The sequence below is a fragment of the Drosophila mauritiana genome, chromosome 2R (genome assembly GCF_004382145.1).
Source record: "Drosophila mauritiana strain mau12 chromosome 2R, ASM438214v1, whole genome shotgun sequence".
NCBI classification, from domain to species: domain Eukaryota; kingdom Metazoa; phylum Arthropoda; class Insecta; order Diptera; family Drosophilidae; genus Drosophila; species Drosophila mauritiana.
Window position 1 is genome coordinate 21,683,066 of NC_046668.1, and position 20,754 is coordinate 21,703,819.

General features: G+C 50.2%; 7 protein-coding genes across 7 annotated transcripts; 3 read left to right on the forward strand and 4 right to left on the reverse strand.

Annotated features, from left to right (window-relative positions):
• Positions 1-390: 390 nt before the first annotated feature.
• On the forward strand, positions 391-4,884 carry LOC117138551 (little elongation complex subunit 1). Its single transcript, XM_033300710.1, has 2 exons — positions 391-1,945; positions 2,003-4,884. The coding sequence occupies exons 1-2, from the start codon at positions 625-627 to the stop codon at positions 4,810-4,812; spliced, it is 4,131 nt and encodes a 1,376-aa protein (XP_033156601.1). The 5' UTR covers positions 391-624; the 3' UTR covers positions 4,813-4,884.
• On the reverse strand, positions 4,815-10,491 carry LOC117138550 (myosin-9). The gene is made up of 8 exons (XM_033300709.1): positions 10,282-10,491; positions 9,987-10,074; positions 9,746-9,921; positions 9,488-9,691; positions 5,702-9,412; positions 5,568-5,639; positions 5,386-5,502; positions 4,815-5,323 (listed from the first exon to the last, which is right to left on the reverse strand). The coding sequence occupies exons 1-8, from the start codon at positions 10,363-10,365 to the stop codon at positions 5,306-5,308; spliced, it is 4,470 nt and encodes a 1,489-aa protein (XP_033156600.1). The 5' UTR covers positions 10,366-10,491; the 3' UTR covers positions 4,815-5,305.
• Positions 10,492-11,412: 921 nt separating this feature from the next.
• On the reverse strand, positions 11,413-16,991 carry LOC117138559 (ATPase inhibitor A, mitochondrial). Its single transcript, XM_033300718.1, has 4 exons — positions 16,912-16,991; positions 16,595-16,669; positions 16,164-16,308; positions 11,413-11,729 (listed from the first exon to the last, which is right to left on the reverse strand). The coding sequence occupies exons 2-4, from the start codon at positions 16,642-16,644 to the stop codon at positions 11,601-11,603; spliced, it is 324 nt and encodes a 107-aa protein (XP_033156609.1). The 5' UTR covers positions 16,645-16,669; positions 16,912-16,991; the 3' UTR covers positions 11,413-11,600.
• LOC117138556 (major royal jelly protein 1) lies at positions 11,858-14,002 on the forward strand. Its single transcript, XM_033300716.1, has 3 exons — positions 11,858-12,833; positions 12,888-13,637; positions 13,699-14,002. Exons 1-3 carry the CDS (start codon positions 12,417-12,419, stop codon positions 13,828-13,830), a joined length of 1,299 nt encoding a protein of 432 aa, XP_033156607.1. The 5' UTR covers positions 11,858-12,416; the 3' UTR covers positions 13,831-14,002.
• LOC117138557 (protein yellow) lies at positions 14,593-16,142 on the forward strand. Its single transcript, XM_033300717.1, has 2 exons — positions 14,593-15,003; positions 15,058-16,142. The coding sequence occupies exons 1-2, from the start codon at positions 14,808-14,810 to the stop codon at positions 16,098-16,100; spliced, it is 1,239 nt and encodes a 412-aa protein (XP_033156608.1). The 5' UTR covers positions 14,593-14,807; the 3' UTR covers positions 16,101-16,142.
• Positions 16,992-17,087: 96 nt separating the features above from the next.
• LOC117138622 lies at positions 17,088-19,564 on the reverse strand. Its single transcript, XM_033300832.1, is given in 8 exon segments — positions 17,088-17,582; positions 17,639-17,793; positions 17,847-17,889; positions 17,950-18,342; positions 18,537-18,938; positions 18,994-19,217; positions 19,219-19,270; positions 19,336-19,564. Coding segments are annotated over 8 exon segments (1,878 nt in total). The 5' UTR covers positions 19,550-19,564; the 3' UTR covers positions 17,088-17,187.
• A 578-nt stretch (positions 19,565-20,142) lies between these two features.
• On the reverse strand, positions 20,143-20,747 carry LOC117138560. The gene is made up of 3 exons (XM_033300719.1): positions 20,658-20,747; positions 20,378-20,578; positions 20,143-20,306 (listed from the first exon to the last, which is right to left on the reverse strand). The coding sequence occupies exons 2-3, from the start codon at positions 20,556-20,558 to the stop codon at positions 20,239-20,241; spliced, it is 249 nt and encodes an 82-aa protein (XP_033156610.1). The 5' UTR covers positions 20,559-20,578; positions 20,658-20,747; the 3' UTR covers positions 20,143-20,238.
• Between the last annotated feature and the right edge of the window lie 7 nt (positions 20,748-20,754).

Below are 20,754 nucleotides of genomic sequence, written 5' to 3' on the forward strand. Positions count from 1 at the left end.
TAGAAATTAATTGGATTTTTTGCTCATTTGTTGCTCATTTTTTGCTCATTTTTGGTAATGAATATTATGCTACCAATGTTTTGTAAAAGCTTGTGAGTAAGATAGCCCCAAAAACCATAGGCTTAACTGTAACGCAGGGAATCGGAATGATTCAGAATACATTTGTTTTCCTTCAATAGACGCATAGAAATTGTGTAAATTTAGTTATTATCAGTAATGCAAACCTTACTTCCTCTACAATATAATGAAACTTTCACTGTTATTATAAATAAAGTGTGAACTATCAAAAATGAAGTAGTGAGAACGAGCTATAAGAGTGCCACAAAAATAGTACCATACCATACTATATATATCGTATATATATATATATCGATAGGCTCGTGCTGGGTTGTCGATAAGGAAAATGTTTTGGAGACCGGCTGCAGAGAAAAACGCGGATTTCGTTATATTTCTCTGTTTTGTGTATTAAATCGCCAGATGCGCACCTTAATATTGTCCAACGCGTGTCAAACTAGCGAATTGTGTGGAAAATGAGGCCTCTCCTTGTTTTCTGCCAGTTCTAGAATCGCAGTGGCGCTTGAAAACGCAACCACGTGAAATCCAGCAACAACAAGTCTGTGCAACATGAGTTTAGACGAGTTTTCCGACTTCAATATAGATCAGCTTCTGGGCCCAAGCGCACCGCTGCAAGATTCTCTGGTGGCACCGTACAAGCAGGTGTCGCTGCCCAGGAGGAACCAGGATGTGTGCGCCAAGCGAAGCCGGCTGGCCGAGCGGATAGCCCAGAACGACGAGCTGATCCGCCAGGTGAAACAGCTGCAGGCTCAAAATAAACAGCTGGCCGACCTGCAGCGCACCGCCCAAGAAGTCACGGATCTGTACCAGAAGGAGAAGCAACAGAGGATCGAGCTGGAGAAGCGAGGCAAGCAGATCGGCGAGCGATGCGGACAGCTGGAAAAGGAGCTGGATGCACAGGTTGGAAACTGCGAGAATCTGCAGGAGAAGCTGCAGGTGCGGGGACTGCCCGTGGATGCCAAGGATGTGCTGTCCATACTCATGCAGTTCTCCCAGCGGCTGGGCGATGATTGTGGACTTTTGCGGCGGGATCAGAACATCATGAAGAAGCTAAGGGAGCACTGCAGGACTATAGACGTAAGCGTGCCCTCCCCAAAGAGCCCGAATCCGCGTAGCAAACGGAAAGCCCATCAGCCCGGAGTCAACCAATCCACGCAAACCGACGAGAAACCCTCTGACCCCAAGCCTGCGCTTTGTTCTGTTGCTGTGCAGGTGGAGGGTCTGATAGAGACGCGCAACCAGGCCACGCAACACAAGAACACCACCACCACCCGGGGAACCACTACAGCCTCCTTCATCAAGCACCACGATGTGGGCACATGCTTTCCCGAACCGAAGCCCCTGCCAAATATACGGCAGATACTTGATGAAATGCTATCGTGGCGGGATGATGTTGTAATTGAGCCCATGAGTCCGCTGAGCGATTTGCAGCAGGAGTTGGAGCTGGAGGACGTACCGGCCAAAGCCAGTGTGGCCACCTGCACCACTCTGTATGATATACACCGCGAGATCGATTTCGTTGCCGACCTGTCGACACAAATCAAGGTGTCCGCCTCGAGGCCGCCCTCACGAACAATGCTGGATAGTGTGAAGGAGGAGGCCAGGTCCTCCAGGGATCTCGCAAAGGAGCTGTTCAACTTTCTACCTCAAAACCAAAGCTGCCTGACCAATCTGCCGCCGCAGGCCTTCGAGGAGCTGTGGCAGGTCTTTGGCCAAATGGTGCTAGCCCTGCTGCAGAGGCGCTCCAATCCGTCAGTGGCCACGCCACCAAGCGTCAGCCAGGCGGATTTTACCAAATGGTTGTATGAAATCTATGAGGGCACGGAGAACCAAACGGATCAGACCTCCAGCGGAAGCACCAGCAAGAGAGGTAAACCCATGCAAAACGCATCAGTAAGTGGATTAATTACGTCCACATTCTTTCTAGATTTCGCCACCAGCACAGAGTGCATGGATACTGGAACGGATCCCATTATCCAGTCGCCCAACATCAGCCAAGAAGGACATGTCACTCCAATTCGCCTGCCCTCCAAGCCCAAAGAACGAAAGCGAAAGTCCAAGAAGCGCAAAGCGGCTGCTACACCGAAGCCGATAGCCAAGCGAAACTGTCTGGAGATGGAGACAAACAATGAATTAGAAGTAGAGCACGAACAAACGCCAGAAACGGCAATCCAATTCTTAAGGAATTTGGAAACTTTCAACATGGCCAACTGTGATAATCTCGAGATGGAACTGGATGAGGAAGAACTTTATTTGCTTCAGTTGACGTCCAACGCGAAACAGAAAGAAAATAAAGGAAATGTTAAGGCTCAGGCTCCTGGCGACTTGGAAAGCCCTGCGCAGACTTCTAAGTTCCCGAAATCAGAAAATAAGGATATAAATCATTTGCCTGCGGTCCAGAAAAAGACAGATTCTTCTTTGAAAAGATATGACGAGGAACAATACTTCTTTTTGGACTATTTTGAAGAGCTGAAGCATAATAAAACGATAAAAGAAAACATTGGCGGTCTGACAGAATTGCCTCCAAATATAGATATTTCAGCGAATCCAGTTTCAGTGGCAGAGGATAGAATAGACTTCTTAAGTAAACCAAGCGAAAATAAGGTGAATACTTCAGAAGACACCGATTCACACTTGGATAATAGTGTCTCAAATTTAGATAGCGGCTCAATGTGCCTATTCGGCAGTGATTCAGATGTGGAATCCGAATCCTGTGTAGAGCAGATGGCTCTCGAGCTAAGTGATTCGGATGACACTTTTGATAATAGCGAAGAGGATTGCAGATCCGCGGATGAGCAAAGCAACACCAAAAACCTGACAAATAGTTTCTTGTTCGGCAGCGAATCAGAATCGGATGAAAGCGAGGAGCGTGCGTTGGAAGCGGATGATCTTACTGAAGCGGAAGCAAAGCTGGAAGAGAAGGAATCAGAACAGAAGTCATTAGAAGTTGAAGCAGATTTCGTAACCATAACGCAGCCTGTTGAGAAACTGGATCTAGAGAACGCGCAGCCCACAAGTACAAGTACGTGTCCCAGGCCAAAGGCAACGGATGAATCCGAGGACGAGCACGGTCTAGTTATCGACGAAGAAATCTTCATTAGGCAGCCTGAGGAACCACCTTCAAATGTTCCGTTAGCCGCAAAACGAAGGAGAACGCAAAGTGAGCTGAAAACTTTGTCGCCCCCAGGCGAAGTTCGTTTGACTCGTCAGAGAGCGAAACAACTGCTCGACGAACAGAAATCCGGGCCAGAAAAGGGTCTTCCGCTCGTAGAACAAATAAGGAGACAGCTTAAACAAGCAATTAATAAATCGGAACCTTTAAAAAAGGATTCGAAGCATGATTTTAAACCATTAGAGCATGAAGAGCTGAAAGCAAGGCATCCAGGTAAACATCTTGAGCCTTTAAAGCTGTCCTGTTCAATAAGCGAGGAGTCACCTGCTTCGCCTACAGCTTCCGAGCCAATGGACGAGCTTGACCCTCCGCCCATAGAAATCCCTCTAGAGCAAGCTGCTTGCACCCGGGAAGATGACCAACACAAGTCGATCGTACAACATGTTCTTAAGATGGACACGGGTCTGGATAAGCTTGGGGAGGCGAATAGAAAAACTTTGGGCAAGTCCCAACCGCAATTGTGTGCCTCAATAGGCAAATATCTGCGGGAGAACATGCAGCTGGAATCCACGTGCAGTGACTTGGCCATGGAGATCTACAAGGTGACTAAGAGTGAGGCTGTAATCGTGAATGCTCTGATTGCAGTAATCTGCAAGATCGGCGTAGATGACGGTCCAGTGGAACGCCTGCTGAATGCCTTGAAGTATTTGAACTTCGCGCAGAGATTTTTGGCTGAGCTAGAGGAGCGTCTGTTCCGCAACACCAAGGAGCGACCTGCCGCTGAGCTGGCCCTCAACTACGTGCGGCTCTACTTGAAGGCAGCAGCTCTGCAGGCGACCATGTCAGCAGGGTATAAGAATCCGGCGAGGCTACTGTTGGCCAAAATTCTGTATCACTTCGACCGCGATATGCCGCCGCTGGTGATGGAGGTGCTGCGTCAATTTCCCACCGCGCTTCCCCACCGCGAACAGCGGGAGTACGACAATTCGGATGCCCTGATCACGGTGATCAAGCACCTGTTGATGAACCGGCAGTACGACATGCAGGATCCCAACGGCGCCGAGCGACTGCTGCTGTCCAAGCTGCGCTTTGAATACCACTTCCAGCCCTTTGAGCCCAGCAAACAGCAGGTGCTGGAGAACCTGGTGGGGAAGCTGAAGGCCGGCCGTGAGGAGGAGCTGGGCTACGCCTTTGCGCTCTTTTGCCGCCGCTCACCGCATCTCAAGGTCGTAGAGAGCGTAGTGGGGGAACACCTAATGCCGCTCGCCACCAGTTACTGTGATCTCGCTGCTCAAAACGAGTCGTACGACGCCCGGCTTGGGCTTCTGCTTCACTGCATCTCTTTGGTCCTGAAGCCACTGCCCCTGGATACTGATATCTCCGCCTTCGTGGGCTTCCTGAAGCGCCTTCTCGTGGCAGTGCCACGATCCGGAGTTCAACTGGCGGCCGTGCAGGCCAGCCTACGTCTGCAGAGGTTCGGATTCAAGTACACTCTGGATGCCCTGAAGGACTACAGGCCCAACTACGAGCTCGACCCGTTAACGCGGGCAATGATTCGATGCTTTGCGAAACGGAGAAGGCACTTCCGTCACGTGGCGGCCACTGGGCGGCGTCCAGAGATTTGAGATTCCCTTTTATGAATTGTAACTATTTATTGATGTATGTATTGATTTTGAATTAAACTAAATGCCAACTGCGCTGCGGATCTTTACAAATTTAAACTTACAACTAAAATACACAAAACGATTGCACTTAGGTTAGGCTGGGGTTAAGTTAAGTAGTGGACATGGGACATGGATCGCAAGCAAGTGAATGCCGGGAACAAAGGAAAGCGTAATCAAAATGTACAAAAGTGCTTAGCGTGGATTTGGACAGAAGTAGCTATACTTAATTCGTGGACTGTACAATAACATTGATCTAGTATGGGGGCATACACACACATCAGCGGCTTCTACTACTCGAAATGCCTGCGGAGTCAGCCGGAAGCACCCATGCCGTGCGCGAGGGTGAGGTATAAGTATAAGGTACTTGTGATCTCCGACATCATTTGCGGTCTAGAAGCGCCACCGGGCAGGGCTCCCAGTTCCAGTCTCCGCCGTAGAGAGCCATCAGTTCATGCTAGATCAGTTTGTTCAGCTGCAAGTGTTCGTATTGGGTTAGTTAACGATGCAATAAGGAACTCAAGTGGGCTTCCCTACCAGCGATCGCCGCTGATGCTCCTTTTCCAGGGCAACTTGGGCCTGCTGCGGCGAGAATTTGAGCACTGCCGATATCACCTTGACAAGCGTCTCGTTGTTCGTGTTCCCAGTTAGGTACTGGAATGAAAGATATCAGTTAGTAGGGTGTATATATTTGGACATTATCTAGTTTCATTCCCCACCTGGAACATGATGTTGCGCAAGTACTCGAATTCCGTGTTTGCCGGAACAGCCTCGCTGTGTTGCATGGATACCTGTGGGCAAAAGGAAGGAATCAGCAATGGAATCAACGGGTGCACCGCTGCTATGGACTCACCAGGGTTTCATCCAGTTGCCGCGAGAGTTTCGCATTTTGCAGCTTAAGTCGCTCGTTGGACTGTTCGAGTATCAGGAAGTTCTCGCATTTTTGCTCCAGGAACAGGTTCCGATTCGTCACGTCCTGCACCTCGTTCATAATCTCTTTGAGCTTAGACTCCAGTTCAGCCTTCTCGCCGGCAGCGGCTGCCTCCTGAACGTTTTTGGGCGCCATGCTGGCGAGAAGTTGCTGGGCTTGTATGCCGGCTCGCAGGGTTTCCAGCTCGTTGATGCGCTCCGCCATCTGCTGGTTGTTAGCCTGCAGCTCCTCGATCTCCTGCTGCATATTTGACTCCGCGCCGGCGCTCTTGTGTTTGAGATCCTCCAGCTCCCGTTGCAGTCGCTCGTTCAGGCTGCGCAGGCTGTCGGAGTCGGTTGAGGGGGATAAATGCTCCTTAAGACAAATCACCTCTTGCCTTAAGCCATCGGCTTCACCCTGCAGCAAGGCCTGCTCATCCCGGCTCATCGCCAATTCGATTTGCTTATCGTGGAGTTGCTGTTGCGCTTGAAGAAGTTCTTTTTGGACCGCATCACTCTGCTCGGTGACAAAGCTTGCGTGCTCCTTCTGTCGGGTCAACTCCACCGCCTGTTCCTCGATGGCCTTCTTCAGTTCGGACACCTCTGCCGTTGCCGTCGCACTCTGCGTTTCCTTTTCGGCCATTTGGACGGCATGCTGCTCGGCCTTCTCCTGAAGAACGTACAATTCACATTGCAGGGATTTCAGTTTCTCCTTCAGCTCCGCACTCTCAGCCAACTCGGCCTCCAATTGCTTCGTGTGCTTATTCAAATACTCGTTCTCGATTAGGATCTCATCGTATTTGGCCAACTTTTCGGAGGCTTCAACCTTTTCCTGTAGCTGACGATCTCTTGTGGCCATGGCTTCTTGGAGCTCCACCACCTGACGGTTTTTCTGGGCAATGGACTCTTTCACCTCCTCGCGTTCTTGGCCGTGCTTAATCTTCAACTGTTCCATCTCCAGCTGCAGGGCATCATTGGCTTCGTGAAGACGCTCTACGTCTGAATTGGCGGCGCTCCAACGAGCTTCCAATGTGGCAATTTGGGTGGTGTAGGACGAATTGCTAGCCTGGAGCTTTTCCTGGATGCCCTGCTCTGTCTGCTTATAAGCATCAAGTTGCTCGCGAAGATTGCTGATCGTGGCCTGCAGTTGAGTCTCACTTTCGCTGTTTTGGACCTTCAATTCCGCGCATCGCTCGGCTTGGTCTTTCAGCTGCTGCTCCTGTTCCCTTTGTCGTTCTCTCAGCTCCGACAGTTGTTGGTCCTGCTCCTTCAGTTCTTGATCTAAGTTGGCCTTAACCCTATGCAGCTCCTCACTGGCTGACTGTAGGCAGTCCAGAGTGTGTTTGGTCAGCAGCTTATCCTTTTCGTAGGCATCGCATTTATCCTGCAGCGTCCGATGGTCGTGATCCATCAGTTCCTGTGCATTTTGCAGCTTCGAGTGCTCGTCGAGTACCTGTTGCAGCTTCGTCTGGATCTTGCCGATCTCGTCTTGTTTGGCTTGCAGTTGGGACTCCAAATGATTCGCCTGCTCCTCCAGCAGACAGTTGCGTTCGGCCAGCTTGGTGTTTTCGCTCTGTATCTCCTCCAGCTTAGCTGAGGTCCTTTCGTCCTGGGCACTGCTGTCCACTTGCTCCTGCTGCAGAGACTCGATGCGGGATTCCAGCTTGCGCTTCTCCCGTTCCAGTTCGCTGTGTGAGTCTTGCACCTGTTGCATTTGCGCCTGCATGGTGCCAATCTCTTCCAGAATTCCGGTGACGCGTGCCTGCAACTCCTCCTTTTCGCTCTCCACCTGGCGGGAATGACTCAGTCGATCAGCCAACTCACTTTGCAGAGCTTCGAGGCGAGCGTTTTGCTCGCTTGATTTCGCCTGGTGCTGCTCGTGTTGCTTCTTTATCTTGTTCAACTTGTTGCCGCTGGCTTTCAGTTCCTTTTCCTTGGCCAACAAACTGGCCTGACTGGTGGCCAAGTCCTGACTAATAGCCTCCAACTGCCCTTTTAGAGCAGCCACTGTTTCGCTCTCCGAGTTCGCGTGCTGATCCTGCAGTATTTGAATCTCTCGCTGTAGCTGTTCCAGCTTAAGCCTATGCTGTTCCTCCTGGGAAGCTTTCTCGGAACTCAAAGCGGCCACAGATTCGCGCTCCATTTCGAGGCTCTTCTCGAGTTCGAGAGCACGTAGCTCCCGTTGCGATTGAATAGCTGCCAATTCCTCTCTTGCCTGACCGAGTTGAGCTTCCCAGTCGTTTTGTTGATGTCGCTGGACAATTTCGAGCAACTGGTCGTTGTGCAAGCGCAGGTCCTGCAAACTGTGCTCACTTTCGGTTTTAAGCGCATTCAAGCTTTGCTCCAAGGATGCCGCTTGCTCTTCCTTGGCCGAGAGTGCGGCCTGAAGTGCGTTCAGACTGAGTTCAGTGGAAAGAAGTTTGGCTTCGGCTTCGTCCTTAGCTGCAACTAGTTCATTGATCTTCTGCTGGGAATCAGTACTATGAGCTTCGCGTTGTTCATTAATGTGGCGCAATTTTTCCACATTCACTTCGTTTTCCTTGGAAAGAGTTTTCACTTTGTCTTCCAACAAAGCGACTTGCTCTTCCTGTTCTTTATAATCATTCCTGATGGAGTGCAAAAGGTCTTCCGTGGCTAAGAGCTTCGATTCGGCTTCGTCCTGGGCTGCTTGCAGTTTCTTTTGCTGATCCTGTGCCGCGTTAGTTTGAGAATCGCTACTTTCCTTGTTTTCTCGCAATTTATCCAAGTAATTTTCGTTTTCTTGTTTCAGTTTACCCAACTGCTCCTCCAGATGCTTTAGCTGCTGCTCCTTGGCTGCGTTTTCGGTTCGGAGAGATTCCAAGAGCTCATCCTTGGACAAAAGCTGGGACTCTGCATCCTGAACGTCTGCTTGGAGTTTCTTTAGTTGCTCGCTTGAATCGCTTGCTTGGGTATTTCGATCTTCGTTTTGTTTCTGCAGATCTTTTACTTTCTTTTCGTTTTCCACCCTTATGGCTTCTAGTTGCGCTTCGAGTGTGGCCACCTGTTGCTCCTTGGTAGCATAGCTTCCTTTTAGGGTGTTCAGCAGGTGCTCTGTAGCCATAAGTTTGGCATCGACTTCCTGCTTCGTGGCCTGGAGCTTTTTGAACTGCTCCTTGGCTTCGTTGTTGTGGGACTCTCGCTGAGATTCCAACTGCTTGAGTTTCTCCTGAAGCTGACGCACCTCGGTGTCCTTCAGCTCCAGTTCCGTATGGATGGCCTGCTTTGTCTGGGCCAGAAGCAGCACGTTCTCCTCCTCCTGCTTGCGCAGAGCTTCGTATTTTTTGGTCACACTTTCCAGCTGCTCCTCCCGCTCTTTAAGTAATCTTTGTAAGTTGGACACCCCGGAACTGCCATTGGCGGACGATGGCGACTTTCCGGTCGACTCCTCCAGGTCGATTAGCTGTTCGGACTCCAGCTGTTGGCCACTTCGCTCCAGAGCCGCCGTAATATTCTCAGGATTTTCGCCCAGCAGCTGGAGCTTCGTTTGATAAGCCTGCATTTTGCAGCTCATGTCGTCCATCTCAACGCGCAGCGCCTCCTCTAAATGCGCCTTGGCCTGCTGCTCCAGCGTGCACTGCTCTCTCAGCTCGCTGATTCGGCGCAGCGCCTTGTCTTGCGTCTCCACCAGCACAGACTGCAAAGCGATATTATCGGAAACGTTAGTTACACAAGCTTATCAAGCAGACTGATTAGATAGGCAGATAGATACCCGCGCCTTGGAGCTGTCGCGTTCCAGTTCCTTGTACTTTTTGGCCAGATCCGTGTATCGACAGCGGTACTTGTGGTAACGATCGAGTGACTTTTTGTACGCGTCGTACAGCTGGTCCTTGGTGATCACATCCAGCCGGGCCGTTGAGGCGGAGTCGTCGAACTCGCTGCTCGTTTCGTCCAGATCCGATTGCAAGTGGTACACCTGGCGAGTAGAACACATAATTAAAGCAATCTCGGAAGCTTTTCGGTCACTTACAGCTGGCGCTTCATAGGTAGGCAGGCGGAAGGACACGTCGCTGGCCATGGACGAGTTTGAGAGTTTGCGGGTCCTGGAGGTGGCGCCGTTCAGGGATTGAGTCGATCGCCCGCGCAGCGCGGATGCACTTGTGGCCGGCAGCTTTTGGATGCGATAAGGCGAGTTCTGAGGTGTGTCTGCGCGGTGAAAGAATGATTGAAATGTGAGATAAGGAACACTAGGTGACTCATGGCGTACTCACCCTCCTCCGTGATGCTGAAGAAGTTCTCATTGTTGCTGGTGTTCGTTTCCGAATTGGGTGTTGTGCTCGACGATGAGCTCACGGCGGCCTGGGAAAAAAGTCCAAGGAAGACTCATGAGCAGCTGGTCACTTCACTTTCACTTGTGCACCCAGAAATGGGTCACAATCGCACTACTGGCGACCCCTTCCCAGTTCACCGACACACATGCAATTCCGTGTCTGTGTGCGTATGTTTTCCTCAATTTGCATTTTTCATCAGCAATCCGCACCGCCCCGCCCCCACACCCAAAAATACCTGTGCAGCATTCGCAAATTGCTGGAACTTCGAGGGCGACGCCTTCACCTCCTCGATCAGCTTGTTCTTCAGGTTGGCGAACATTTCGAATGCCTGCTGCGCTCTTTTTCAACTGGCTGCGCTACCTGGTTTAAGCACTATTCAATTTGTAATTAAAAAACATCTAAATAAATACGTGTCTGCAGATGTTCATTCAACGGTCACACTGCCGATAGCCTCGGTAGTTATCGATAACAAGCGCGGTATTCACTAGAGACGAGCGCACCTGCGGGTCATAAAGTTTAGGAACGTGACGAAAAATGTAATAAGTAAACATAAAAAGATGTTACGTACAATTTAATTTTTTATTTAATACATACAAAGTTATATTGTAATTAGTTATAATTGACAATAACTAATTAATTATACCTACCTCCATGTTTTTGATAACATCTTGGTTCAAGATTTTTCCCACAGGTGGCGCAGGTTATCTTTAAAAATCTTTGGAAACCTGTTGAATGCCCTTTGAATTCTTAAAATATAAGATATATAGAAAGTCCTAGGTATGTTGTATTTAAGTTTTTTCTAACAATACTACTATAATGAACTGTTTACACGCTAAAACTGAATGAAAGCTGGTCGAACTTGCTAATTAGGCAATGATTTAGCATTTTAAGTAGCCGCTCGTGTTTGAAGAATTCTCAAGTTGTGGGCAGAAGCGCTTAGTTAAGTACCCTACAGCTTGTTTTCATTCGAAGATTATTCAGCATACGTTTAAGTTACACTTCTTTAAGATAAGAAGTTCAGTTGCACGCATTTAACTTTTTATTAAAGCCATTTCTTAAAATTAATCCTTATTGTTTTAACTTTATTGATAAAAACCGCGCAATAAATAGTGCGTATAACTGTGTTTTCTTGTGAGTGAAACACACCGTCTTCTCTGAAAAGTATATTTTTCATAAGTTTGTATTCTTTTTAAGTTAATAGCTTTTCAGTCGATAATAACGGCAGGCGATAAGGCCTTAGTTATTAACGAAGAGGAATTGGAAAATAACTTATGAAGAAACTCATCACCGAACTTTATTGCTTTGGTTCTGTAACGAAGCGTCCATAAACTTTAGTAACCTGTTCCAGCACGAGCTAAAGATCAGCTTCTGATTAAAGCATTCAAAATATGGATGGTTTATTACGCACTTTTCAAATACACATATCATTTTTGGGTTACTGGTAGGGAGTAGTGAGCACTTGGGAACATACAAAAGAGAGTGAAATGCATTTTAGTAAATGTCTCGAGTTCATCCGTCCGTGCGGTCGCCTTCTGCCGGTGAATGGATCACCGCTCACTTGTGCAGGTTCTCGAGGAACTCCTTGTGGCGCTGGATGGCCTCCTCGTGCTCCTTGATCTGCTGGTGGTGGAACTCAGCCTGGTGGATCTGGTCGTTCTTGAGGCGATCCAGCTGCTCCCTTTGCTGCAACGAAACGAACAAAGATGGATTCTCTCGATTAGCCGGTGCGAAATACAATTAGTGCTAGTAAGTCGTAAAAAGCTAATTGCTGGTTGGCTAAGCCCGCCCACCCCTGGAGCTCGCCATCAATAATGATGGACTGTCATTATTAGCTGCCAGCCATATAAGAGGCTTAACTCCAAGAGCCAATATTTGGTTAGCAATTTTCAGACCGAACCCGTCACACGGGCCCACAAAAAGTTCGGATATCGCCTGTGTGACCACGACAAACAGTCGACGGAAGTCTGTAAAGAGTGCGAAAAAGATCGGGGGAAAACCACCTGCCGCCAATGAACCTGAATCATTGTCTGCCGTTCTGCCTGCTCGTCTTCAAGCCACCAAGCTACAAGCCTGTTTTCAGTTGATAGTTGGCTACCGAAGTGAGACGTCGAAGAAAGTGTCGTCAGATCGGGGTCACCGTATTAAATTATTGCGCATTGTTAGGCCGCATCTGGCCAAATATCAACAGACCCTTGCTCTTAATTGGTCGTCAACAAGTAGACAAAGCCAGGCCACGCTCCACTCTCTTCGATCTCCGCCTGCCAGCCTGCCTGCCTCTCTGCCACTTATCAACGCCTCAGGAACCAACTCGCTTGATAAGCAGCTGCCCTTAGTTCGAGCAGAACATTTACCATCCGACTGTGCTGTGGAATGGTTATGGTGCCCCTCCGGATACTGCTGATCGCCTCCACACTGACGCTGGCCCTGGGCTATGGCGTCGGTGCTAGTGGGCCGCGTCCCGTGCGCACTGTGGAAACGCTGACGCAGTGGGGCCAGCTGGAGTTTGGATTTGCCACGGCGCAGGATCGGGAGAACGCCCAGGCGGCGGGTAATCTGGTGCCGGAGAACGGCACTCCTATCGATGTGCAGCCACAGTACATGGCCAATGGACAGATGAGGCTGTTCACCACTATTCCGCGCTTCGTCACGGGCATTCCCTACACCTTGGCCACCGTTTCGGCGACGCAGGGCAGGAATGGCCCGCTGCTGCAGCCGTATCCCAACTACTCCTGGCATAATGCGAACGGCGAGGACTGCGATCGCATAACTTCCGCCTTCAGAGTGGCTGTAAGTGGAAAATGTTCGGGCAGCTGAGCTTTTTCTACATTGAATCTCTTCCAGGTCACCGAGTGCAACCAGATGTGGGTGATCGATTCGGGTGTGATTGGAACCACCCAGCGGTGTCCGCCGCAGTTGCTGCAGTTCGATCTGGCTACCGATCGCTTGCTGCATCGCTTCCGCTTCCCGAACGACACATACATCGCGAGTGGATCGCTCTTCATCACGCCAAATGTGCTCGTCCAGGATCCTCCGCCTATGGGAACCTGCAGTCGCACCATGATCTATGTGGCCGATGTGAGCTACCATGGCTTGGTGGTCTACGACCACCAGGCCCAGGCATCCTGGCGGGCTGAGAACCGCTTCATGTATCCCGATCCGGACTACGGCAAGCACACCATAGCAGGCGAGAGCTTCTACCTGATGGACGGCATGTTTGCGCTGAACAACGACAAGCACAATCTGTACTTCCACCCGCTGGCCAGTGCCAGTGAGTACTCCGTGCCACTGAGTGCGTTGAACCGGCAGCAGAACTGGGCCGATGGACCGGAGGCTCTGCCGGAGGAGTTCAGGCTGCTGGGCAGACGGCGGAGCGAGTGCGCCGCGTCCGCCATCGATGGCAGGAACAACGTCTACTGCGTCACCTTCAATCCCGTCAAGCTCTTTGTGTGGAACGTGAACTCGCCCTACAATTCGCGAAACTTTGGCAATCTGCCAGCCAAGTCCGATGAGCTGCAGTTCGTCAGCGGCATGAAGGTGTTGCGAAACCGCGACGGGCAGGAGGAACTCTGGATGCTCTCCAATCGCTACCAGGTTTGATGTTCAGCAGGCTTTTGTGTGCCCCTTAAACTGATTGTTACTATTGTTCCCTTAGAAAATCGCCGCAGGTACACTAAACTCCAAGGAGGTCAACTTCCGCATCCTGCGCCGCAAGCTGGATGATGTCCAGGGCGGCGTCTTCTTTTCCAACGACGAGGATCTAACCAATCGCCTGGTGTTTAGCTAGTGACTACGTAAATCCACTAAATTGATGTATGTAAATATTAGTTGTGTTGTGCAGTTCTCTGGGGGATCTTCGCGAATTCCGCCTAAGTGCTAATAACAGCCTATCTCAAATTGTAAAGATTCCGCAAAGCCTAAGAAATATATATGACGTGTAAATATTTACCATCTTGTGGTAATAATTCCCTTGAATAATTTAAATTTTACGACTGCGAAATATTTAAATTTACTTCGCTAGCCAGCCATATAAATGCACATAAAACGATCAAGTTGATTTGAGAAAGCTAACTTTTCGGTTTCAAGCTTTCAAAGAAATGATGACTATAAAAGTTGATAAAAGTTATTGTGAGAAATGGAAGAATTGGAGGTTCTGCTGCATATGTTTGCCTTATGTATACATGCGTCCGAAGCGTTACTGTATTATTTTGATTTTCAAATTTCTTGCGGCACACAATTTGTGGCAAAGTTCAGGGTCACTTGTTATCGCCACAAGTCTGTAGTCCCAAGCAACAGTCTAGCCACTCGAGTCCCGCTGGCCAGTAGAAGCCTCAGTGGCTTGAGATTAGACCTGATTTAGCGCCATCAAGTGACCTTAACCGTTTCGGGCATCAGCAGCATCGATTGGAACTGGATTGGGAACTAAATTGTACTGACTGGATAATGGATCACACTTAATGGGACGACGAACCCAGCAATCGGTCCAAATGGGTGGTGGCGTGCATAATTAGCCAGCAACAGCACCAGCAACTTGTTTTCCGAGGTGGACACCAGTGAACAGTAAACAAACTGCCATGGCTCGACCAGAATTTCAGTGCACAGAGTTTTGGGTGTGCAATTAAACCAGTTACAAAAGCTGACCCGCTTAGCCTGCTGAGTGGCTGGCTGGATTAGAAAGACATGGGCCCGCAGCTCGGCGCGCATGTGCAGTATCCGCTCGGTCTTTAAGTGGAGCAGTTGTCGCGAAAGTGAAAGGATTACGGCATGGAGCGTTGGATTGTCTTCGGTGTCTGCTGTTGCTGCTGGCTGGCAGCATCCGCCCAGGCCTTGGAAAGTGTCTTTGGAGCCTATAATCTGGAGCTGGAGTTCCCATCGCCGCAGGAAAGACAGCGCGTGCTGAGAGAGGGACTCTACGATCCGGGCAGCGTGATTCCCATCGATGTGGACGTCTACTACAAGCGTAAAAGTTCTCCATTTCAGCACGAAAGCCTGCCTAATTTGCTCTCTAATTCAGATGGCGATGCCACGCCCTCGATATTCGTGACCATTCCGCGTTTCGCCAAGGGCGTTCCATACTCTCTGGCCTACGTCACAAACGAAATGCGTCCGAACGGAACTCTCCTGCAGGCTTATCCCAGCTACGAGTGGCACAAATCCCACGGAGCCGACTGCAATGGCTTGACTTCGGTGTACCGCACTCAGATAGACGAGTGCGGGCGCATGTGGATCCTGGACAGCGGAGAGATCGACTTCATTCAGCACTGCCCGCCGCAGCTGTACGCCATTGACTTGGAAAGCGGAAAAGTCGTGCATCAGTACAAGATGCCCAAGCGATTGTACAAGGAGGGCGTGAGTCGCTTTGTCACGCCCACCGTGGAGCTGGACCCACACAACTGCGATGTGGGATTCGTGTACATGGCGGACTCCATTGGAGACGGCATTGTGGTGTATGACGTGGCAGCCCAGCAGTCGTGGCGTATTGAGAACAAGTTCACGTATCCCCATCCAGACTTCGGCACATTCACGATAGCAGGCGAGAGCTTCCAGTTGTGGGACGGCACGGTGTCCACCACTCTAACGCCCCACGACTTGGGGGGCCGGCGGATGATGTACTTCCACTCGCTGTCTAGCGAGTGGCAAATGGCCATTCCGTTGGATGTGGTCAACAACGGCAGCAACTGGCGGCTGAACGATGTGAGCGCTGCCTTGGATCAGTTCCAGTTGCTGGGCAAGCGGGGGAGTCAATGCGTTGCGGCGGCCATGAGCGAGTCCGGCTTTCTGATCTGCGGCCTGGTCCAGCCGGCCAGCATTTTGGCCTGGAACATCCGCACCGGCTACAGCCATCAGAATCTGGTCATGCTGGTGGAGGATGAGCAGCGCCTGCAGTTCGCCAGCGGACTCAAGATAGTGCGGAACCACGAGGGCAAGGAGGAACTGTGGGTGCTGTCGAATCGGCTGCAGAAAGCCTTCGGAGCGGGTCTGGACTACAAGGAGATCAACTTTCGCATACAGAAGTGCGGGGTTCAGGAGCTGCTCAGCGGCAGGCCTTGCAACTAAGTCGCTTTCCACTGCTGCTCAATAAAGCCAATGATGAAATAAGTCGGTCTCTGGGTCACTCACCTTCTTGTAGAAGTACTCCTCCTCGCGGGCAGCCTCCAGCTTGCCGAAGGCCCCTCCGGCCTCGCGGATGGAACCACCGCCGCCGCCTCCCTTGCCGGCGCCACTGCCCAGGTCGCCCACCTGGCTGCCGCTCATCTTGGCCAGCCTGTGGAGCGGAAAAAGGAGGGGGAACCATTAGAATCTTCTGGTATGGTGCGGTTACGCAACAGTGGAGTGAAGTCAGCATAGACTGCACACACACACATGCGCGCAGGGTGAAAGCGATTTCGATGGGATCGGAATTGTTTATCTTATCGCACATTGAGGAAAGTGTAAGTTGGGGCATACATAACACTTTGAATATGGCGAATGAGATATGAGTGCTCTGTTAACTGTTGTAAGCCAATTAGCAGGTAGTTATGTGCGGGGGTTAAATGTGGGAAAAAACTCACTGGACTCCAGCGGGGTACAGGCGAGATGCGCTACGACGTACAACGAACATTCTGTTTGATTCTTGGGTAGTTTAGCTGCAGGAGAAGCGAAGAAAACACAATTTATTGAGAAAACTCCATTACGAAAAGTAACTGTAAAGCGGTCCCCTTAACAAAACGGAGTGCATTGAACTTTTTCGAAAGCCAAGTCGCAATAAAAGCGCCGCTATTTTTAGCCAGTTCTTTGTTTGTTGTTTGCATAAAATATATACACGAATACCCAATGCACATAGTAGATTTAATGCCGGAAAAGTGCCGGGCGGATGAACTTTACTTACTTTTTTTGCGACGACAAAAGTATTCTGCAGAGTGACCGTAGACGCACCCTTAAATAATACCTTCGCGGCAGAGCGAGCGCAGTCGGCGTGGTCTATCGAATATGTGAGCTTGCGATGTAAATCGATAGAACTTAACGCCTTATACCCTTTGCGCACTGCAAATAAAACTAAGCTTCTTCTGTTGTTTCTTTAACCGTTGTTAAATTAATATTTCAATTGCAGATTTCTTAAGTAGCAACAAATTGAAATTCTCAATTGACTTGGTCTCTAAATGCTTTAACTTGAGTTCTCGTCGATGGTTGCCTTGATCCAGTCGACGTAGTGCGTCACATTCGTGGCCACGCCAAAGCTCCTGCAGGATGCATCCCCGTAGCTGACAAGTCCGAGCAGGAAAGCCCGCTTCTTGAACCCGAAGAGCAGCTCCGCGCTCAGCGGGCCTCCGGAATCCCCAGAGCAGGCCTCGCCGTCCACGCCAGTGCTGCAGAATTGGGACTGATCGACTTGGACGTTGAACTTGCTCTTGCAACGCGCATGTTCGAGCGCAGACAAAGTGGTCTCCTGGAGGATGCGGCTGGGCTTATCGTCAGCGGTGCGACCCCAGCCAGTGAGGGTGTAAAACTGAACCTTCTCCAAGGGCTGGTTGATGGACAGACAGATGGGCCTGATGCGGTCTGGGGAGCAAATGGGTCACTAAGCGGATCGGAAATGTGTGGCAGCCTTGAGTTACCTGAGAAGGGAACTTCCTGCGCCATGCGCAGCAGGGCTATGTCGTGCTTGAAGGGATTCAGCGGATCGAACTGTGGGTGCGAGATGTTTCGATCGATGCTGACCTCCAGGAATGTTGCTGGCAAATCCCGGTCATGTCCGCCGAGCAGAACTTTCCTGCAAGAGTAAGACTTTAAAAGGGGCTCCTAAAACACCAGTCGTGTGCATACTTGATGGGCAGCGTGGAGCAGCTGGATGCCGTCAGCACAAAACCTGCAAAAGTTGGCCATTTAGCACTTAGCTCATCCAGATACCTTCAGTTGGCTTACGTACGGGAGGTGATGAGCGAGCCGCCGCAGGCAAAGCGAGAATCCGTGTGCACCATAACCATCCACGGATGCGCCAGGCTCTTGGCATCGTGGCCTCCCACTACCCGCCGCACTCTGGTCATGCTCGCCCCGGCTCCACAGTTCTCCTCCAGCAGGTAGGCCGATCCTCCTCTGAGGAGGAGACCGAGAAGAAGACACGCTGCCACCAAGAAGACGTTCATGTCGAAGCGAAGTATGAGCCAATGCCCGCACGAGCGCCCTTTTATAGCGCGCCGAATGAAGATGTTACTTATTACAACAAACAAATCGCCTCCATATAAGTGAATGTGAATGTGCGTTCTTCCCCAGAATTCTGCCCCCACCTCAGTGGAAGCGAGGCTTCGTTGCGTATAGCGTTAAATTCGCTGAAGATAAGCTTTGCATACGTACATGCATACTTATGCAGATATTGTTGACACGACTGGTGCCTACGACAGAAGTCAGGGGAGGCATTAAACCACTCGAGATAAGCTTCAAAATTGGCTTGATAATATATTCTTAGAAAAGCCAAAGAAATGTTATTACGAGTAGCTCCCGTACCCTAGGATCCCTTCAAGGATCCGCTGAAGTGTTTGATGGCGTCCACTATCCAGTCCCTGTAGTGGGTAACGTTGGTGTAAACGGAGAAGGAGTGGCATCCCTCGGACCCGTAGCTGACCACTCCGTACTGGAAGGTCAGCAAGCGGTCGGCAAGAGGAACCTGTGCGCTCAGCGGGCCTCCCGAGTCGCCGCTGCATGCATCGCTATATGTGCTTGCAGCACAAATCTGCGACTCATCCACCTTCCTCATGGGGTACTTTTTTCGGCAAAAGTTGAGTTCGGCGTTGTACACAGTGGCCTGCTGGAGCGTCCGGCTGGGCTTGCCATCGTTGGTGGCACCCCAGCCGGTGATGTTGAAGGCGGGACTTTCCGTCATGTGTCCCTCGACTAGGATACAGATCGGCTGGACATAGTCTGAAAGAGATGTCCACTGCTTAGGGAGCCCTGGTTGCTGAATCCACGTCATTACCTGAGTACAGGACGAAGCTCTCCATGCGCAGCAGGCCGATGTCGTTGTCCAAGCTTTCGTTAAAATCCGCATGCACAATCTTCGTATCCACAGCGAGTTCATAGGCCGTGGGCACGCAGCCCGACGGCGAGCAATTCTTGCCAGGAAAGCGGGTGTTGTAATCGCCCAAGCGCACTCTCCTATGGAAATGGGAATTCGTAAGTGTTCGCCGAAAGGCAGTGCTGCCGCACTTACATGTGTGTCGTCACGATGCAATGGGCGGCCGTGAGAACGAAGCCTGGAAATATTAGCAGCAGGTGACTGGACGAACAAAACATTCGTGGGCCACATCGGAATACTTACGACTGGTGATTAGAGAGCCACCACATAGTTTCTCGCCTATCACCTTTACCATCCATGGATTTGAGAATGGGGCTGCGCTTGCGCCCCCGGTGATTATTGGGATAATTCCTGCCCTCGTCGTGCCACAACTGGAGTCCAGCAGTTTGCCAGGTGCTCCTTCACCCAGCTGGATGGAGCAGACCAGAAGAGTTAATCCAGCTGCGATGAACTTCATCTTTTCGCGGTAATGGAGCGACTGGCAAGCTCAGTCGAATTTGAGTTCATTGTAGAGGAAGTTTATGCTGAACTGCTGATAATAGTACATTCTTTATGGCCCGCCAACTGAAACGTCTATGATGAATCAGTGTTTCCGTGCTCTCATACTTTTAAGATTGGTTTTTTTACGCATAATCATGCGAAATTCCACCACGCTACCAAAAATGAGACCGCTGTGCTGCTAACTTGTGATGCTTTGTCTTGCGCCAACTACTTATTTATCAACGAAAATCTCTTATTTTTACCATTTGAACTTGAAAATTTTTTCCCGCTTAGCTCCTCGATTAACCCATCCAAATGCAGTCACGGGCTAAACGAATATTCATCGCGAGCAGTTGTGAAAAATAAATAAATCTATTCTTTACTAACTCCAATTTAATGCTGCTAGTTATGAATTTTAATAGCAAAAAGCAACTTAATTTATAAGTTTGTTATAAATCATATAACAAATCATTAGTGTGACCGAACTAAACTCATAGGTGGTGTCATAGCCGCATAGTAAGACCGTATTTGGATGTTGCAGTGCACTCTCCAATAAGAATCAAGTTAAACTTCGTTTCAAATCATTTATTCGCCGATTTCACGTTGGGTCCGACACAAACAGCTCTGAAATGTTAATGCGACAATTAAGACTAATTTACTGGCCGCCTAGTGGTGCTCGGCGTGCTCCTTGGCCTGCGATTCGGCCCATGCCTTCTTGTTCTCGGGCGAGTTGGCTGAAAGTGGACAGAAGGGAGAAGTGCATTAGTACATGGGGCCCAGAGGGCGCGAGGCGAGTGTTACTCACCCAGCTTGCTGATCTTGTAGAACACGGGCACGCAGGCCACGGCCGCAATGAAGTAGTAGCGCCAGATCCACTGGTTCTTGATGTAGTGCTTGATGGGGAATTGGGCTATCTTCGCGGAGAAGGTGTACGGGTAGCGCATGGGGCGTCCGGCGGGTTTCTCGGCAGCAGCTTTGTCGGCCATGGTAGTCGTGGAATTCGCAGCTGCGGATGGTCGAATTAAACGAAATCAATTTACGCAAAAATTATGTAATTTTCGGAGGCGGCGAACGAACATACGAACCTCACAAATAAAAGACAGCTATGGGAATGCCAACTCGTGCGGCGAGGAAAGCACCAAAAATGACACTGGCTACTGGCGAGTCTGGCAAGGCCGGCCA

Excerpts from the sequence above, each read along its gene's own strand:
- LOC117138551 (XM_033300710.1), top strand. The coding sequence starts at position 625 with ATGAGTTTAGACGAGTTTTCCGACTTCAATATAGATCAGCTTCTGGGC. Across the intron at positions 1,946-2,002 it reads CGGAAGCACCAGCAAGAGAG|ATTTCGCCACCAGCACAGAG; the intron begins GTAAACCCATGC and ends CATTCTTTCTAG.
- LOC117138550 (XM_033300709.1), bottom strand. The coding sequence starts at position 10,365 with ATGTTCGCCAACCTGAAGAACAAGCTGATCGAGGAGGTGAAGGCGTCG. Across the intron at positions 10,075-10,281 it reads AATTTGCGAATGCTGCACAG|GCCGCCGTGAGCTCATCGTC; the intron begins GTATTTTTGGGT and ends CTTTTTTCCCAG. Across the intron at positions 5,503-5,567 it reads TGCGCAACATCATGTTCCAG|TACCTAACTGGGAACACGAA; the intron begins GTGGGGAATGAA and ends CTTTCATTCCAG.
- LOC117138556 (XM_033300716.1), top strand. The coding sequence starts at position 12,417 with ATGGTTATGGTGCCCCTCCGGATACTGCTGATCGCCTCCACACTGACG. Across the intron at positions 12,834-12,887 it reads CTTCCGCCTTCAGAGTGGCT|GTCACCGAGTGCAACCAGAT; the intron begins GTAAGTGGAAAA and ends AATCTCTTCCAG. Across the intron at positions 13,638-13,698 it reads TGCTCTCCAATCGCTACCAG|AAAATCGCCGCAGGTACACT; the intron begins GTTTGATGTTCA and ends TTGTTCCCTTAG.
- LOC117138557 (XM_033300717.1), top strand. The coding sequence starts at position 14,808 with ATGGAGCGTTGGATTGTCTTCGGTGTCTGCTGTTGCTGCTGGCTGGCA. Across the intron at positions 15,004-15,057 it reads TGTGGACGTCTACTACAAGC|ATGGCGATGCCACGCCCTCG; the intron begins GTAAAAGTTCTC and ends TCTCTAATTCAG.
- LOC117138559 (XM_033300718.1), bottom strand. The coding sequence starts at position 16,644 with ATGTTCGTTGTACGTCGTAGCGCATCTCGCCTGTACCCCGCTGGAGTC. Across the intron at positions 16,309-16,594 it reads CTGTACCCCGCTGGAGTCCA|GCTGGCCAAGATGAGCGGCA; the intron begins GTGAGTTTTTTC and ends TCCGCTCCACAG. Across the intron at positions 11,730-16,163 it reads AGGAGTACTTCTACAAGAAG|CAAAGGGAGCAGCTGGATCG; the intron begins GTGAGTGACCCA and ends GTTTCGTTGCAG.
- LOC117138560 (XM_033300719.1), bottom strand. The coding sequence starts at position 20,558 with ATGGCCGACAAAGCTGCTGCCGAGAAACCCGCCGGACGCCCCATGCGC. Across the intron at positions 20,307-20,377 it reads CTACAAGATCAGCAAGCTGG|CCAACTCGCCCGAGAACAAG; the intron begins GTGAGTAACACT and ends GTCCACTTTCAG.